Here is a 17,562-nt window from a genome sequence, read left to right on the forward strand (position 1 = left end):
CCCGTTAATGCTGCGGTCATAAAGCTAATCTCTTTCGTCGTGGATAATTAGATCAAAAATGCAGATTCCAGTGACGCAATCACCCTTTCGTCATCCGCCTCCACTGTCGTGACTAAAATACCGCTGTGGTCGTCGAATGGGTTCGATCCGAAAGTTGCTGGTCGGTGAGTGCAGTCGATCTGCTCTCCATCTCGAGGCAGCAAGATGACTTCCCCTTCCCGTCCGCAGATGCTCCATCTTGCCGGGTCCAACGTCGAGGCCTACTAAGATGGGTGTTTCCTGTGTGTGCAAAACAGCGCATCACGGATTCGTGGCTACGAACTGCGCGAGTCCATGTGTACTGTCAAAGTCAACCCGAGTCATTCCTCTCCAACTCCGAGTCAAAGCGCGTGGTCGTCTTATTTCATACTCGCTTTACCATGTTCTGAGCGGCCACCCGGTTCTATATAGAGCAAGGCAACGAATGCAAAACCAGCTCCCAGCAGACATTGAGAGCTCGAGTTCCATACCCCAACGAGAAACCGTCATGGAGACGTCCCACGGCTTGACGAGGCCAGACCGGAAGACCATCGAAAAGAACAGGAGGATCCACATGAAAGCTCTCTACTCCAAGCTCCTCTCCCTCCTCCCTACACCCAGCTCACAGGTCTCTTAGCTAGCTACGTAAAAGAAGGCCGTCGGTATCGGAAAGCTGTGTGCTAATAGTTTCCACTCTTTTCCCTCGATCTCTGATTGATTTGGCAGCAGGAGGGGGGCGCGGTAACGCTGGCGGACCGGCTGAACGAAGCGATCAACTACATAAAAGGGAAGCAGGAGATGCTCGAAAGGATGCAAAAGAGGAAGAGGCAACTGACGGGGAGCGCAGGCACCGCGAGTGAAGTGGCTACTGCTTCGAGATCTCCCAAGATAGATGTCCAGGACTTGCGTCCTGGGTTAAGGGTGATCGTAGTAATTAGCCCGTGTGATCATCATCTCATCTTCTGCGAGATTGTTCGAGTTCTGGGAGCGGAAGGGGTCGATATCATCACGGCCAGCTATGCTGTCGTCGGCGACAGAGCTTTCCACACCATCCAGTTCTTGGTGATCACTTGCTTAAACATACAGAAATAGCTCTTCTTGGTGATATCTTGAAGCTTATTTCTCTTTACGTGTAGGCACCCAAGAGTGGAACCGGAGAGGCTGACCAGGTGATGGGGAGATTGAAGAAGGCTATCCATGCTTAGCTAGCTTAACCAACTGTGCTCTTAAAATTTTAAGAGACAGAAAGGATAGAAGGGTGGCGGATTCTATCTATATACTAAATTATATATGCTGAAAGATTTTGTTTCTCTCTGCATTGAGTCTCCTTTTCTGCAAGAGTAAAGTGTTATGAGATGCTGAATGCTAGACACGGGAATCTACAACATAAAGGTTGCTTTTCTAAACGTCATAATAACTTACCTGCAGAGTAGCTTGGTTTGAGGTGACTTGGTTACCGTGTACAACTTTATACCTTACAAGATACAGAGAACTATAAACATTCATTTGCGAACATCAGAAAATGCTGACCTCTTTGGGGTTGGAGAAGGCCAAGGCAATACCCCACATATATATGTATACAAACACACAAAATTTCCCGAGTTATCTCAAGGTGATTGTTCGGTGGAAGAAGAAGGTAAGACTTAGACCTGCAACGTGGTCGATGAAGCTTGAAGCTTGTGATTTGAGCTGTTGTCTGCTTGTGATCAGAACTGATGACAACAAAGCATGCGTTGAACATCGAGTCATCAAAGTCTGCCATGAATCGTATGAATGATTCACACTTGTAAACTGCGCTCGACCATTTTCACGTTGAGCTCGCAGCATTCGAGGAAACTTTCAACCCCCACCGCCAGGAGCATCACGATCCTTATTTCACCTGCAAAAACCCCAAGTCTGATCCTGACATCACTGTTTTCGTCTCCGTCGACGGCCTCCATCGATGCATGGCCGACCTTAAGAAATAGTTCCAATACATCGACACGTACTGAGACATCATTCCCACTTTTACTTTACATATGGTTTTTGTTCTCTGTACTAACACAAACTTGTCGTATAGACCTTTGTCGACAGAAAGTTCTCATGAGTTATCTGCTGGAGTGAAGCAAACTAATTCTAGAGAATTCACTTTGCCGATGAGATGCGACGAAGGTTGTGTGTCAGTACAGAGCATTTGTATTTGACATTCCAGGCTCTGGTGGTCATTATGTGTTGCTTTCGGGACGAAGACGGTTTGATTCCATTAATTGTTAATCCTGAATACAACTTTACAACTGTCAAGCAATGTTGAAGCAAATGGTCTTCGTGTGTTGGCGTAGAATTAATTATGTCCTTAAACCTCTCTTCTATGGTGAACCAGAGATTCAACTGCTTTTACTTACGAATGCTGTTCTTGTCGAGCAACAAAAGTGGAATGATAGGGTTCTTTAAAAGTAAAACAGTGGAGTAAAAGCACCAACCATTGTTTCATGACTCCTCCTCTGGAAGGTCTCCCACATCTGCTGATCGAAGTAGGTCTTCATCCGTGTGTCATGGGGTACATCTCTCTGCTTTACTTTGGTAGGCCGAAGAATGATTAATTCAAATGACCTCCATCTTCCCTAATCGGAAAAACCAAATTTTGATTCGTCCCTGTCGCATGGGACCAGAAATCTTAATGCTGTCCACGAGAGTTTAAATGGATATTTTGGCTAGTTTTTTGTGATCTGACTCATGAATGTCGTAGTTGCCAGTGTGTGTTGTCTGCCATGGACAATCATGGGACTAGAAGCCACCGATCACAGATGGTAATCCAAAACGTCAAAATGAAATGGTTTATGACACTCATCAAACTTTTGCATGTCGTCCAAAACAGCAGCAGCAGCACCATCAACAATCTCTAATGGGGAATTTGATTGATCGCACAAGCCATCTACGGCATGGTGGGGAACCAGAATCTGATGCTGAAGCAATTTATTTCTTTAGGATCTGGAAGTGGACCTAATTATTCTTACTTGACTAAGCCAAAAACTTTAAACAGCTTTGATTTGAGGTCCATGCCACTTTGAGATTCTTGCTTGTGCTTACTTTTGTTTCCCTGTCAGTCGACGACGACAGCTATCTCTAAGGAGAGGACTCAGTCTTGGAATGTGGTTGAGAATAGACGTTGATTAACTGTGAAGTGAGATCCGACGCATCAATTGCCTGCTTAAGAGGAGCGAAACCAAATCTCTTAGTCCTCATAAATAGGTGGACCTAACTAAGCACAGACTGACTACAGCTTCAGTGGCTTTACTCAGCTTCCCAGTTCTGTATGTCTGATTCATGCCAAGGTTGGTGAGACTCATCAATCCAAACCTGAATGGGTCGGATGAGAATAGATCAAATGGGAAATGGCATCGGGATAGATTTCCCTGCCCTTTTGACAGGAAAGGTCCATAATGGCTCAGCAGAATTAGGTGCTTCAGACATTTAAAAGCTGCAGTCCTCTTCCCTCAGTTTCAGGTATTGCCAGTCATTGGGAAGATAACTGAAACAAGAGGCAACTCTTTGTCCTGCTTACACTCAGCGAAGCAATTCCAGCTTATTGCTCAAATCTCCTAATAATCAGATGCATCGAGATCCAAAGGACCCTGGCTTGGCTTTTAAGTCATGCGAAAGAGAGACAGATGGAGAAAGAAGGACGAGCCTGAGATACTCGAGGCAATGAATCCAAGCACCTGTTGACACCGAGTTCCAATCAAACGAAAGAGGAGTGGGGTATGAGTCTTCTTTCACTCAGCACCCCCCCTTTCCTCTATAAATTTGCAATCTTTTCTTCAAAGGTAGCAGTTTGGGTCCACCTCCATGGAGCTCATCATCCATATTATTCCACCCCCATCATCGGCACTATCCCATGCTGAAGCAGTGTCGAATGGTGCCTGAACTGTTGCAGTTACCTTGTTTTCTTAATTAAAAATCGGTTCTTTATCAGCTTGATTTGCAATCAACATCACAGGATGAATAGATATCTACAGAGGAGAATTCTGCCCCCGGTAGCTTTTACTCTACAGTCAATCTCCCAATCATCTCAGCAGAAGACAAGGAAGAAGAATCAAAAGACGTGATCATTCGGTCTCATGCTGCTGGATTTGCATTACGGAAGGAGGACTCAAACCTTACAAATAAAGATAAAAGAAGCACAGGATTCGAACATAATTCTGGAGTCAAACTTCTCAGGTGGAAGATCGAGGTATGGCAAGAGATAAATCAGAAGAGACCTCGGGAGATGTCACCGGGAATAGCGGCAGCAGCCGTGGAGGGTCTGCTTCCGCCGAAGCCCGCGGCGAAGGATGCAGGTAGAACCCCTTCTCTGCGATCGCCCGGTCCTCCGCCCATTTAGCAGCCTCTGAGTTCGGGTGCGGCGGCCGGTTGAAGGGGTCAGGGATCAAGGGCGTGACGGGACTCAGCACTAGCGAAGGGAAGTCCAGAATACTGGGCGACAGGATCTCCGGCTGCTTCCGAGGAGAGAATCCGGCAGCGGTGACGGGGGAGTTGGGGTTGGAGTTGAAGAATGTTGGTATGAGTGGGCTAAGAATCTTGAGGTTCTTGAGGCTGTTCCGCCGCTCGTAGAGCTTGAAAGCAGGCTTCTTTGGGCCGGTAGCCTTGGCGGCCGGAGCAACCGGTGCCTTCCGTGCAGTCGAGTTAGCGGCGGCTGCAGCGGCGGCGGTGGCGGTAGCGGCGACGGTCTCGGCTGAGCCTGTGAGCATCTGGACCACTTGTTTGAAGGAGGAAGTGTCAGCCTGGACGAAGGTCGTCTGGTACGTATTCACCTCGCCATCTCTCGCAACGGATTTGGGAGTCAGAGGTGGTGGAGCTGGTGGCGACGACGACGGCGGAGCAGCAGCTGTCGTTGTTCCATTGGTGCAGCTGTAATTGCTGCTACTGCTGCCGAAGGTTTCTCGAGCTTTTGGATGGCTTTCCATTTCATCCAGTGGAGGAAAAACTCATCTCTGAAGAATATAAGTAGAGGAAAGGAAGGCTGACAGACGGAAAAGAGTTGCAGAAAGGAGAGAGGACGGTAATGGGGAGGAGAGAAAGCTAAAGGGTCTGTGAAGGGTGGAGGAGAAAGATAGCTAGAAAACTGAAAGCTCTCAGTTGGCTTCTCTTTTTCGAAACAAAGCTATTATGGTAGAGTAGAATCTGTCTGTTCTTTTTGATTGGCTGATGCTATTTGACTCCTCGCCGCCTCAAAAAAAAAGAAAAGAAAGGCAAAAGAAGACATAAAGAGATCAGTCACTGAGCTTTTATTATATTCCAGAAATATTTATGAAGACATAAATGGGCCATTGGTCCACCTCCTCTCCTTGAGCTCCTTTTTAGTCTTCTCCACTGCAATCTACCAAAGCTCAAGTTAGATATAACGTTGCATCGACTCGAGAGAATCCCTTGTTTATTTCTCTTTGGAACCCACCAGCCTCGAGTGCCAATGTGACTGTACAGATTGGTGGGGTGGCAGATCCATGGACTGGACTTACTCGTGAGTCATCCTTACTCATCGTGCTCTTCATCTTTTCGTTATCTGATCTCGCGTTCAAGAGCTTGACGAGGGAGGAGGACGGGAGGAACTGATTGCCTTTCGAACCATGTCGAGTTTTCGGCCGTTCTGTGGGTGAGGGGAAGAGAAGGAAGTCATGAGGGGAAGAGCATCCATTTCTCATTTATTGGTCATGTGATCTCGTCTGATGAAAGATGCTGAGTAGTTTTTATGAGGAACTCAGCATCAGCAGAGTTAGATCTCGCAGCCTCCGTAACAAATGAAGCCCTCGCACCTCCTTAGAACACCATATATAAATGCTCTCTCTCTCTCTCTCTCTCTCTCTCTCTCTCTCTAGGAAAGTCATGGCACAAACGATGATGAAATATATGGAGGCCACGTTTTCATATCTATATCTCAGACCCCTACTGGCCGCAGTAATTAATTTAGGTAGCTCATGGGCTTTGCCTATTCTAACGAGGCAAGATTCAGATCCGCCACATCACTCCTCATGAACACGCCAAGTTTGCGATCATTGCTGCGGGGGGAAAGGACCAAAAGTGCACATCACTCTGCTGAGCGATCGAAACATCATATATTGGTGGTAGGTGGACTTGTGACTTTGCTTGTAGGAATCAAGCACTTGTTTCAACACAAGGATCCAGGCAAGCTAAATCATATACAGCTGAAATGTGACCGTCTTGTTGCTCCTTTTACTGACAGGGTGAATCGTGTTCGGCATCGGTTGTCATCTTGTGAGGACTTCGTTTCTACTGCAGGACTTGATGCTCATTTTTTCATCTCATATGGAGTTGCTAATAATTCGACTGTCGAATGAGTTGACTGTGTGTTCTTATGGATGAGGAGGAGAGTGATCGCCTCAAATAACTACAGGATTCAGAAACATCTAAACCATGACTATCTGCACCAACCATGTCCATTTCCTACGTTACTGCGTGCGAGACTTGGAAACAGGCTTATTGGTCATCAATAGACAAAAGACGTTCTTAAGCTTGTTTACAAAGGCTTCCTGTACCTCCTGGCCTGCCTTTCGCAGAAGCAACAAGTAACAGAGAGCAGAGTGCCATCCTCCTTTCACTTCCCTGTTCCCATACCAGACACTATCCGTCTACGTACATATACTCCAACGACTCGAAACAATCAGAAGAACACGGTCAGGCATAGCCACAGCTGCCATACTCGCAGCGCAGTTCCGGCTGGCACACCGTCCCGCACTTGCCGCAGTTGTCGACGTCGTAGGCCACCGCGGTGCACTTCCCCTTGCAGCACAGCTGCCCGAATCCGCACCTGACGCCGCAGGCGCCGCAGTTGTTGCGGTCGTTGAGCACGTTGCGGCAGTAGCTCTTGCAGCAGTACAGCAACTGGGTGTCGTCCTTGGCCTGCACCCCGGAGCAGACGTTGTTGGCGACGGGATCGCACCGGTCTCCTTTCTTCACGCCCTGCGCCAAGAACCGACTCCCTGCGCGTGGACTCAACCCCATGAAGTGGTTCCCCACCACGGCAGCGTACTCCTCCTCCATCGCCGAGGCAATGCGGCATGGAGGAGCGATGGGCGAGATCATGAGCAAGAGAACGGAGACGAGGAGTCTCCGAGAAGAGAGGCAGGTGGTGGCCGCCATTCTCTCCTCCCTCTCTCTTGCTCAATCAATCTCTCTTTACAGCAAGGATCGTGGCCTCATATATGCATGGTTAGCCAGGTTGGTATTCGAACGATAGAGACCAACAATAAAAAACCATGCATTCACTTTCACGAACCGCAACCTCGCACTCCCCCGTCTCAGACCCTTTAATTGCACTGCCAGCTTTGGCTCATAGTATTGCGGGATGATTAAGAAGAAGCACATGAGTAGGTTGTTCAAGTTATTCCCTCCTACCAAGTCTGACAGCTTCACCTGCTGCCCATTGGATCCCAGTCAAACAGCCTGTTTCTATTCCATGATCGCTTGATGTTCGACACTGCACCGCCTCACTCGGTGCAAGGTGACGTGAGACATATATATTTATATATATCAGCGTTGACAAGTCAAAGTTATTAATAGTTGACAGTAATACTGGAAGAGTTCTCCCGAAGTAAACGTTTTATACACCGATTCTCCTTCAGTATCAGAAAGATATGAGAACTTGCGATTGTGATCTGCATCTCCGGCGGGAATAGCGTAAGAGACATGCGAGGGAGGCGTCGCACGTCGGCCTCCGCGTTTTTGACTTTGCTGCTTCGGATCATTAAATCTGGGGATTCCTTTCCATGAGTATGCGAGCTGGACATTTCTTTGTTCTTCAGCGTCCTCTATGGAGGAACAGGACATGGTTCTCAAGATCCATGCAAGTATACTGGACTCAGATTTTGAGCTCTCGATACAAAGTAAAGTTAAAATCGAGGGATGCAGGTTTTTGGACTGTGTTCTGAGTTAGCATGCATGACAATCCACAAGCAGTGAATCACATAGGAAATCATAATCTGTGCTGTTTTGTTCTGATGCAGTGAATCACATAGGGAGCAAACTGTTTGCATGAGTCTTAAATGTGAAGTATTCAGCACTCCACAGGTGATGCAGGTTTTATGCGTAATATACGTGACAAATAGGGTGGACAGAGCCCTAAAAAACCTACAGGCATTGATGAGTAAAGAGAGTACACACACAGAAGGTCTTGCTCATGGCCTAACGAGGGTAAGATTGCATACATTTAAGACTAGGGCTGTCATGACTAGATTGCTAGCAGTACTAATCAATCAAACTCGACATAGAGAGGAAGCTTACTATTTAAGGTTCAACATATATATCAATTATATTACATATACGATCAATCATTTGATAATTTGGTTGTTAAATCTCATCAAAGTGGCTTTAGCTAGTGGCTCAAAGTAAGGATCATCGTTTTAGGTGTCAGACCTGTTTCAATAATCTATCAAACCAGTTCATATCAATCAATGTCGGTGTACTAACACATGATACACAAATAGTCCTGATGTTTTATAAAGGGAGAAAAAGAGAGAAAAGAAAAAGGGATTCTAGAGGAATAGAGAAAGAAGAGATGAAAAAATAAGAGAAAACAATGAGGAAAAAGAAGATAGGAGCATACCAAGGAAGAAGGAAGAAAGAACAATAACAATGACAAAACAATCGTAGAGGTAAGAGTAGCAGTGACGATCGTAGTGTCGTTTATGAGTAGAGAGCTCACGAATTTAATTTTTCTATTCAATATCGAGTTAGACGAATCCCATCACTTCTCGTGACAAACATGATCTAGATTCAAGCTTAATCCAAACATGATCTTAATCTTAGCAGAAGGATCTTGATCAACGTGGATCAAGATCCGATCCAACTTTGCAAGAAATCGTTCATGTGAAGCTGGTTGAGCCTTCTTGCATCGGGCACCAATCTCAGTCCATCTATTGACAGGCTTCCGTTTTCTAGCCCAAGTTTGCCATGTTGAGCCCAAATCCGGCCCATGTACAAGTATTTGGCCAACCCAACAAGGGTTGGTTTCTCTTTCTTAAATAATGGTCATCAAAAATTCATTACACGTACAAAAATAACATTAAGAAAAAGATATAATATTAAGCTAAGAACGAGGTTAAAGTGCTTCCGTGGATATTAGATTACATCGAAAACAGGAACACTAAGCTGTACATTGCAAGTTGCCAATATCATCCATACACATATTTGTTTTCCTGGTGAAGAGCGAGTACAGGCGTCATCACCTTCCTTTGGCTAGACCGCTGAGGTTGGCACACCGATTAGCCCATTCAAGGACGCCCTCTATTTCTGGATACCACCAAATTAAGTCTCATTATGCATCCAAGATCGTATGCTGTGCTAGCCATCTTTCGGTGGAGCTGATAGAGACCCTTCTCCGAACTCATGATGGCGAAAAGCCTCGGCAGCAACAAAGAAGCATCATTTTGAGCACAAAGAAGTGGATTTCACCGATAGGACAAAAGCATTAAACCGGATGAATCATGAAAGAAATTATGATTCCACTCAACTACTCTCAGCTACTTCCCACTTGCACTGATTCGGCCAGTTTGTGGGATGAACCTGTGATGTAATGTCCGTCCGAGTGGGATTATGAAGCAATAGATGTTGATGGCAGACATCCTTTTTATTATTTATTTATTTTTCTCGTCTCTTTCTCTCTCATAATACAATGACTTGCAATCTACTCTACCTTTTGTAAAATGAAAGAAGGACTAGTTGTTTATCTGACTTCAAAGGCAAAGCAGGAATGATCATCTCAGGCAACACAAGTTTGTCTCGAGTCTACTCGTGTTCTTGACAGTTCAACGAGTGATGAGCAGGTCCCTTGATTTGGATTGTTGCTATCAGACACCAAACAAGATCTTTGGGTCACCACCTGCTCGGATCTCATGATGACATATGAAAGTTACAGCAGCTTGCATGGCCATCACTATCTTAAAATTTCTGCAGATGGTTGGATCGAAGCTCCTCCTATCTTTTTGTCTTCTCCAACTTCTCATTTCAATATTTCATGTTTGTAATAAATAGCTTCATTAATATATGTTTGCATTTAAGTTTATAAGAATACATTTAACAATCTAAACAAATTCACACGTTAACTTGATGAAAACTTATTTTTGTGCTCGACTTCTTGTGAACAATTGTTTACGGATTTATAACTGTTCGTTCAATATTCAAAAATCGTTATTTTTTTCTTTTTATTCTTTTCTTTCTTGTACTCTAAGTGCTTACTGAATTGTTCGTAAAGCTTTCTTCTTCACGAGATATTGAGATTTGTTCGTCGCTCATTTTTAAACTAATTAACTTACTATTTTACAAATACTTTAGAACATATATGAGGTTACAACTAGAGTGATCCTTTGTAGACGCATATATCGCATGACTTTGTCACAAGAATACCTTATGACTTAAGTAATTCTAGTTACGTCCATGACATTATCACATCAAAGCATATATATATATATATATATATATATATATATATATATATATATATATATATATATATATATATAATATAATATAATATAAAAGAAGTTGATTGCTAATATGAGAAAAGAAATCATCTGCATATAAAATAATTCAAGAGAAGAAAAATAATATTCACACCAAGAGATTCTAGAAAACAAAAAGTTTCGTCTTTCCTGTGGCATGCATCATCAAGACCAACCTGTGACTGATAAACTTCGAAACAGAATGTTTGATGTAATGCTTATATATGTCCATGTCTTTTAGTAAGTTCATACTTTGCACAGCATGTAGAGGGATGACCGAAGGCTTAATAGTCTCATTTTAGTTGGGTTTGGTGGTCGCTTTATGCTTGTAAATAAAGGTTGTGTCATGTGGACACTTGTAAGAGATTTTCGATCTATAGTAGACCATTTTGATCTTTTATTATGTAACTGTTCAGAGCTTGTATAGTTTGTTTGTAATTTGCATTGTCTACGAAGTGTTTTCAGAAATGTTTGCTTGTGGATCCCGAATGAGACGTTTTCTCTAACTCGTTCTCTCTTTTGTGGGTCCTAAGGGATCGTGGGAGGCTTCGGAGAGGCTGACCTTTGCAGACGGACACGCAAGGGTGCCACATGACTTAGGCAAAACCAGCTAAGTTCATGACAGATGGTATCAGAGCGGGACAAGCAATTATAAAAACACTTAGCATGCAAACGTGGGGGACCTAGTGGGGCTGCATTGAGGGCAGTCAGCACACGCGTGACCGTTTAGGGAAAACGGGCTTGGAGATATAAGGAAAAAGAGTCGCTCGGAGGAGCGAGCATTTGAAATTGGCATTCAGAGGAATGACCAACCCTTTACGCAATAGGCATCATGAGAACATGCAAGCTTGGAAGAATGCAGAGCGCATAAAGGTTAGGATGACTGAGCTTGAGCTACGGCTCAACGTTGACAACTATACTTGATGGTGCTCAAGGCAAGTGAGGCACTTGGTAAAAGATGAGACCATGCAAGGTAGAATGAGTTGCTCAGCGACCGAAAGAGTTGTGCAAAGCTCACAGAGGTAAGGGGAATTGCTAACTCAAAGAATTCGGTACTCATACATGGGCCTGTATGTAGACGATGGAATGTTCGCGGCCATCCCAAGGTGACCGAAACTCGGTGTCATGGAGCATTGAAACTTTCTCTTCGGTATGTGAAGGATACGTCCATAGGAGGCTGAAGTGTGCAACAAGTTCAGCATGTTGCTAGGCCTTGAGTGGTGCAACGGGGGCTGTATTAATGTGGAGTCGCAATCTAGCAAGTGTGTTTGCAGGAGGTAGAACAATGCATAGTTTGTTCAGCAAATCGGAGTAGTCCAAGGGGATGATGGTCTCCGAAACGAAGAGAGATGTTGCTCCAACGGGATAGTTATCAAGGAGGGATAAATCTCAGCTCTCCAGAAGGAGAATCATGTGGGACGGACCTCACATGTTGAGGAAGAGTACCTCAATAAACAACAACTCCACGAAGCTCAATGGATCGAGTAAGCGACGAAGAGTCGTCACATGATCCCGCTTGAGAGAATGCATTCGTGGATGCATTACGAGATCAAGTGGGGGAGCGACCTAAAGCAACACAAATGAAGACACACTTGGAGTCGATATAGAGATTAGACTCAAGGGAGGGCTGACTCATGGAATGGTGGGCGCGAGGGCCACCATCAACTCAATGCAAAACAAGGAGCGGAGTAACTTGGGTGTAACTTAGTGAAGTACCCAAGCCACATGAAAGGAGCCAGCATAGAAGATGAAACATGGAGCAGAGGCACAGTGCTTTCCTTGGACAGAGGTCAAGGACATGAACTCTTGCAAAGGCAAGAGCAGGATCATGTTGTTCCATGGGTCCTTCATTCTGTCGAAGCAGACTCATCTTGCATGGTGCCAAAGTCGAAGGGAGCTTCTGGGTACATGCACCTTATCTCGAAGAAGCATTTAATGGAGGAACTAAGGCGACTCAACTTACGGAGGCGAAGTTGGGTTCAGAAGGCTTGACACGGGGTAAGAGGACGCGGAGGCGAGTACTCTTGAAGAATATGTTATAGTGTTGCCAGTCAAGTTGCTAGGCAGGAAGCGGTGCGCTGCGAAGATTGTGCTGGTAGGGGCAGAGGCCCAAGATCCAAATAATGGTGCACCATTTTCAGCGAAGTCAGTGGACTTCGGGAGCTACTAGGCGACGGACTGTCCTAGAGCGGTGCTTCATCTAAGTGTGACCCAAGAGTGGGTGGATGAAGGTCGATTGCCAAAGGAGCGAACAAAATCGAAGATGGAAGAGACCCTGCGATGTATTGACAAAGGCCACATATGGAGGGATCACAATTCGAGTTCATCCCACAAGGATCAGAATGCAATAGAGATGTCACCAGGAGGCGACATGGTGCAGCGGATCGTGGTGGAACAGTTCATGACAAAGCGATATACACGACATAGTCCCGTGAGGGACTAGATCATACGGAGGTATGATCGGGAGCTACTGGAAGCTCCACTTCGGTGAACAACACGACGACAAGAAGGGCTATGGATTCAAGGAGTAAAGGCCATGGTACCGTAGAGGCGGGTCTTCCGTGCGTGCATCGAATTTTGCATCGGATGAAAGCCTTGGTCATCAGCATATGGGGGTTGTGTTCCACCAAGGAAAAAGTTCGAATGCAAGTACCAGTGAGTCTCAGGGGAGGGACTTGTTCATGTAGAGGTATGATCAAAGCAGGTGGAGAGTTGGACTACTCCAGAGCCCATATTTGCTTAAGGGAGCCTGACAAGTCAAAGGACAAGGTCGAGTAAGCGAACGTTGCTACCAAGGAAGCTAAGGAGAACAGAATCGGTGCAAATCCTACAACGTGATGGCAGATGCCATGCATGGGAGTTACAGTATGTCTTTCAATCGACCAAAGGGAGCTACTTGGAGAACACAGATGTGTTGAAGCAGGGGGTCGAAAGGGGCGAGGAAGCGACGTCGAGTCTAGAAGGACTTAGCTACCCAAAATCAAGCATCAGTTAGAATGAAGGTGGACTCGGAGGAGTGTCACAAAGACATATCTACTGATCGTGAAGAAAAGGGATGCAGATGCGAGGCGACGGATAGTAGGACCATGGGCATGGCAGCGCCATGGTACCGTAGAGGCGGGACTTCCGTGAAATTCATTGATCCCTTGCTTTCAGGGAGGGAGAGCGCTTGGTCGTGAAAGGGACCAAGGAGGTGGAGCATGCAGAGGCAAACTCCAAGTACCGAGATAAGGTTGAAGGGCAGAAGCCAAGGAACTTCGTAAGATCGGTGTCAACGAGTTTCTCATCAAGATAGCTGAAAGTGAAGGACTTCGGGTCATACAAGAGTGCACGACCAAGGAATGAAGTAGACAGTACACGGTGCTGTACCTTTCTACTCAGTGGAGTAGGCGACAGGGTTGATAGAGAAGACGGTACAATCCCAAAGGCGACCAAATCTATTAGAGAATTACTCCAAGTTAGGGTGAAAACTTCCTGCATTCCAGAAGTTCGATGGCATTGAGAAGGTGAATCACGGTAACTAACTCAACGCAAGGAGTGTAAACACTTCAAGTGCTTCAGAAGTATGAGCAAAGAGCATGCGAAGGCCAGTAACCAACTCGATGCGTGGAGTACAACCTCGAGGAGGCGGGCGAAGTTGAGTAACCTTTGCCTTTTTAACTCTTAAGAGAATGGGTAAAACTGAGTACCTCAATTCTCTTATTTATCCAGCAGAGGAGCTTTGCATAGGTTCAAAGACCCTTCAAAGATATTAGAAGACAATAGTTGTCAAATCCTCACCATTGGTGATCAGTGCTACTGAGAGTAGAGTATCCGCCTCATTTCCCAACAGAATGCCAATCGAAAGCGGAAGTGATGCGAATCTACTTGGAAGTGACAACTAAGTGAAAGAAGAGTCGATGAGCAAATTTTGTGGAGGAATGACCAAAAACTTTGAAAGTTTGTGAGACGATGCTCGTTAAAGCTCCAACAAGCATCCACCCAGTTTAAGCAGCATGAGGCATTTGAGAGACTGGTGCATAGTAAGGATGGTCTTTTCCTTCATTTGGAGGATTCGTAGGAATTAACAAGGATTAACAGAACTCAGCCAACCCCACACCAGAGTCAGAGTCATTGGTGAGTTGAAGCAGCATGGCGGATCAAAGGTTCGACTACTCAAAAACAGTAGCAGAGAGCAGCTAGGAGTCACGAGGCACATTGTAGCTGGAGTTGCAGTGTTCACAAAGGCTTCGACGAGGACGTCGAAGGAATAAGTGGGGGAGAATGTCACGGACAAACTTCGAAACAGGATGTTTGATGTAATGCTTATGTATGTCCGTGTCTTTTAGTATGTTCATACTTTGCACAACATGTAGAGGGATGACCGAAGGCTTAATAGTCCCATTTTAGTTGGGTTTGGTGGTCGCTTTAGGCTTGTAAATAAATGTTGTGTCATGTGGATACTTGTGAGAGATTTTCGGTCTATAGTGGATCATTTTGACCCTTTATTGTGTAACTGTTCAGAGCTTGTATAGTTTGTTTGTAATTTGCATTGTTTACGAAGTGTTTTCAGAAATGTTTGCTTGTGGATCCCGAATGAGACGTTTTTTCTAACTCGTTCTCTCTTTTGTGAGTTATAAGGGACTGTGGGAGGCTTCGGGGAGGCTGACCTTTACGGACGGACACACAAGGATGCCGCATGACTTAGTCAAAACCAGCTAAGTCCGTGACAAACCGTTATAAAAATAAGTGGATTTGATGCATAGGAAAAGATGAGAGAGGAAATGATGCATGTAGAGAGAGGAAATGATAAATCCGGTATAAAAATAAATGGATTTGTCCCACTCTCCTTCCATTTGCTTTCCAACATGTAGAGAGAGGAAATGATGCATAGGAGGCTCAAGCACAACCCATCAACCTTTGGCTGAATTCTTTTCGACGCTGGACAAGGGATTTGATGCCTGACTCATGCACACTGAGATATCAAAATGGTAAACCCTACTTCGACTTGACCCTAAAGAAACTGATCTAGAATGTCGTTCGACATCAAGTTAAAGATCGCTGGAACATCTCAGTGACCAAATGGCCACCCACCCCTACAGATTCGTGTCACGAACTTGCAGACCTTTGTCATTTGTTTTTTCCTGCAAGAGCAGCAGAGGAGACCTAGTCCTCGACCTCTCTCCATAAGAAATGCAAGAGGGATGGGTGTCCCAAGGTGTTTCAGATGGTGGCTCCATGTTGCAGAAGACTTCAGATATATTAAACTTTAGCTACGGTGGATATAATAGCAGGCATGATCCGCCCTTGTCGGCTGAGCTCACAGATGGCTGACACCACCACCATGGCCTTGGAGTCAAACTGCTTCGATTAGGCTTGTAAACGCACGCTCAAATTCCAACGGCATCCCACTTTACACAAGGTTACATGCCATCCTGACAGAAACTAGCCTCGGTGAACGGAGGAAGGAGACTTGCAGCGAAGAACCTGCTGGACGCCTTGTTCGCTCCCGATTTGCAGCTCCCTCTGCCGAAGGCCACGCCGGTGACTTCATGCATTTATTTCAGAGTGGGTTGTCATGGGGGCCATCAGATACGCATTGGCTTCGACCTGCGAAAGCCTTCCGGTTTTGCAGTGTCTTTTCCTCACCCCACCCGATCCAGCTCATGCAGGAAGTGATGATTGCATGAAAGGAAAACAAAAAAAAAAAATGCAGAAAAGAAAATAACACTTGCATGGCTGATGGAGGAGATGAATTCTGCTCTCTGACCGCAATTTATGGACAACGCCGCAGAATGGAGCCATACTGATTAATTGATAGGGGGACCTCTGTCCTTACTGTTCTTATTCACTGTTTAATCTGTACTTGTCGTCGACATTTACCAGATAACCTTTTCTTTCTACTCATCGGTTCAACCAGTCTCATCAACAACTCCAGCCTTGCTCTTGGATTTCTGATTTATCGTGGTGGTGCTGTGCTGCTTTAGAAAACAGTAAGACACTTAAATGATAGATGGTCAAATGGAGCACTGTCAAGTCATTGGGAATCTCTCGAGACACAAACAAGGAATCGACTGTTCCTTTCTGTGCGTATAAATAAATGCTCCAGGGAGAGTTCCTCCTCTGTTGATCCGATCGAACAGATCGAGACATGAACTGCTATGGGATCATGCAGGAAAGGAAAAGTATATCTCGATTGAGGTTATGAGACTAATAGTTCCAGAATACCATAAAAGAGATGGCACATGACTCGGACCATAATGACCTTTGCTTGAAGTTAAGATGTGATTAGCAAACTAAAACGCAAAAGCTAAAAGAAAAATAAAAGAACATGTTTCACTTTTTAAAGAACATCTTTTGTTATTATAATCTAAAGACCCTCATCCAACCACCATATAATTCATGTCCTTTTTTTTCCGTTGTTTTTTGATACTGATCTCATCAAACTGTACATGTTCTTGCGACAAAGGCAAGTGCAGCTCACCACCAATCGATAGCCCTTCTCCGCTGCCTTCTTTACACAACCGGGCCCTCTCTCTCTCTCTCTCTCTCTCTCTCTCTCTCTCTCTCTTCCATCTACGGTAGCAATTATTAATGAACAATAAAGGAAACGGGTTTTCACGTTGTTTTCCCCCTTCCATTATCTCTATTATTCGTGTTCTTATGTGTTGTAGGGGGAGTATCGTTGATCATGAGTTGATCCGATTTGGTTCGGACTTATATGCATAGACACATCTGAAGACGCTCTGAGTATCTGAGGTGGTCTTGAGATTGAGTGAGATAGAGTTCGATCTCCTTGATAAATTATGTACAAAGGTCAATGTCGGAGTGAGTTTCCTGACTCGACTCTTTTGATATCTAAGTTAACTTTTTGTAAACGTTACATAGAACGTGAGAGATTTTTCAGAAAGAGGTTCGACTCTTGGGCTAGTACCGCTGGTTTGACTTTTCTACATGATTGGTTGAGAGAATCATATGTAACAATTGTAACACTTGATCTTTAGCATTTTATCTTAGGAGGTAATATGCCTAAGCAACCTACCGAAAATATATTAGACTGTAACCTTCCTCACAT

The 17,562-nt window shown here is 44.9% G+C and overlaps 3 protein-coding genes across 4 annotated transcripts; 1 reads left to right on the forward strand and 2 right to left on the reverse strand.

Moving 5' to 3' along the window:
* The first annotated feature begins 461 nt into the window (after positions 1-461).
* Positions 462-1,336, forward strand: LOC103995073 (transcription factor bHLH162-like). Of its 2 annotated transcripts, none has more exons than XM_009415572.3 (3): positions 462-646; positions 745-1,080; positions 1,155-1,336. In XM_009415572.3, the coding sequence occupies exons 1-3, from the start codon at positions 464-466 to the stop codon at positions 1,221-1,223; spliced, it is 588 nt and encodes a 195-aa protein (XP_009413847.3). In that variant the 5' UTR covers positions 462-463; the 3' UTR covers positions 1,224-1,336. The 2 variants fall into 2 exon arrangements, with proteins under 2 accessions (XP_009413847.3, XP_009413848.3); XM_009415573.3 differs by having other exon boundaries at positions 748-1,080.
* Positions 1,337-4,079: 2,743 nt separating this feature from the next.
* Positions 4,080-5,193, reverse strand: LOC135618230 (VQ motif-containing protein 4-like). Its single transcript, XM_065119098.1, has one exon. It carries the CDS (start codon positions 4,959-4,961, stop codon positions 4,212-4,214), a length of 750 nt encoding a protein of 249 aa, XP_064975170.1. The 5' UTR covers positions 4,962-5,193; the 3' UTR covers positions 4,080-4,211.
* Positions 5,194-6,484: 1,291 nt separating this feature from the next.
* LOC103974729 (protein GRIM REAPER-like) lies at positions 6,485-7,186 on the reverse strand. The gene has a single exon (XM_009389603.3). The coding sequence runs from the start codon at positions 7,150-7,152 to the stop codon at positions 6,688-6,690; it is 465 nt and encodes a 154-aa protein (XP_009387878.2). The 5' UTR covers positions 7,153-7,186; the 3' UTR covers positions 6,485-6,687.
* Positions 7,187-17,562: the final 10,376 nt, after the last annotated feature.

This window comes from Musa acuminata, chromosome BXJ2-8 (assembly GCF_036884655.1).
Source record: "Musa acuminata AAA Group cultivar baxijiao chromosome BXJ2-8, Cavendish_Baxijiao_AAA, whole genome shotgun sequence".
NCBI lineage: Eukaryota > Viridiplantae > Streptophyta > Magnoliopsida > Zingiberales > Musaceae > Musa > Musa acuminata.

What these genes read in the sequence shown, in the direction of transcription:
- LOC103995073 (XM_009415572.3), top strand. Translation starts at nt 464, where the DNA reads ATGCAAAACCAGCTCCCAGCAGACATTGAGAGCTCGAGTTCCATACCC. An exon ending in TCCCTACACCCAGCTCACAG is followed by an intron (nt 647 to 744) that starts GTCTCTTAGCTA and finishes TTGATTTGGCAG; the next exon opens with CAGGAGGGGGGCGCGGTAAC. An exon ending in TCCACACCATCCAGTTCTTG is followed by an intron (nt 1,081 to 1,154) that starts GTGATCACTTGC and finishes CTTTACGTGTAG; the next exon opens with GCACCCAAGAGTGGAACCGG.
- LOC135618230 (XM_065119098.1), bottom strand. Translation starts at nt 4,961, where the DNA reads ATGGAAAGCCATCCAAAAGCTCGAGAAACCTTCGGCAGCAGTAGCAGC.
- LOC103974729 (XM_009389603.3), bottom strand. Translation starts at nt 7,152, where the DNA reads ATGGCGGCCACCACCTGCCTCTCTTCTCGGAGACTCCTCGTCTCCGTT.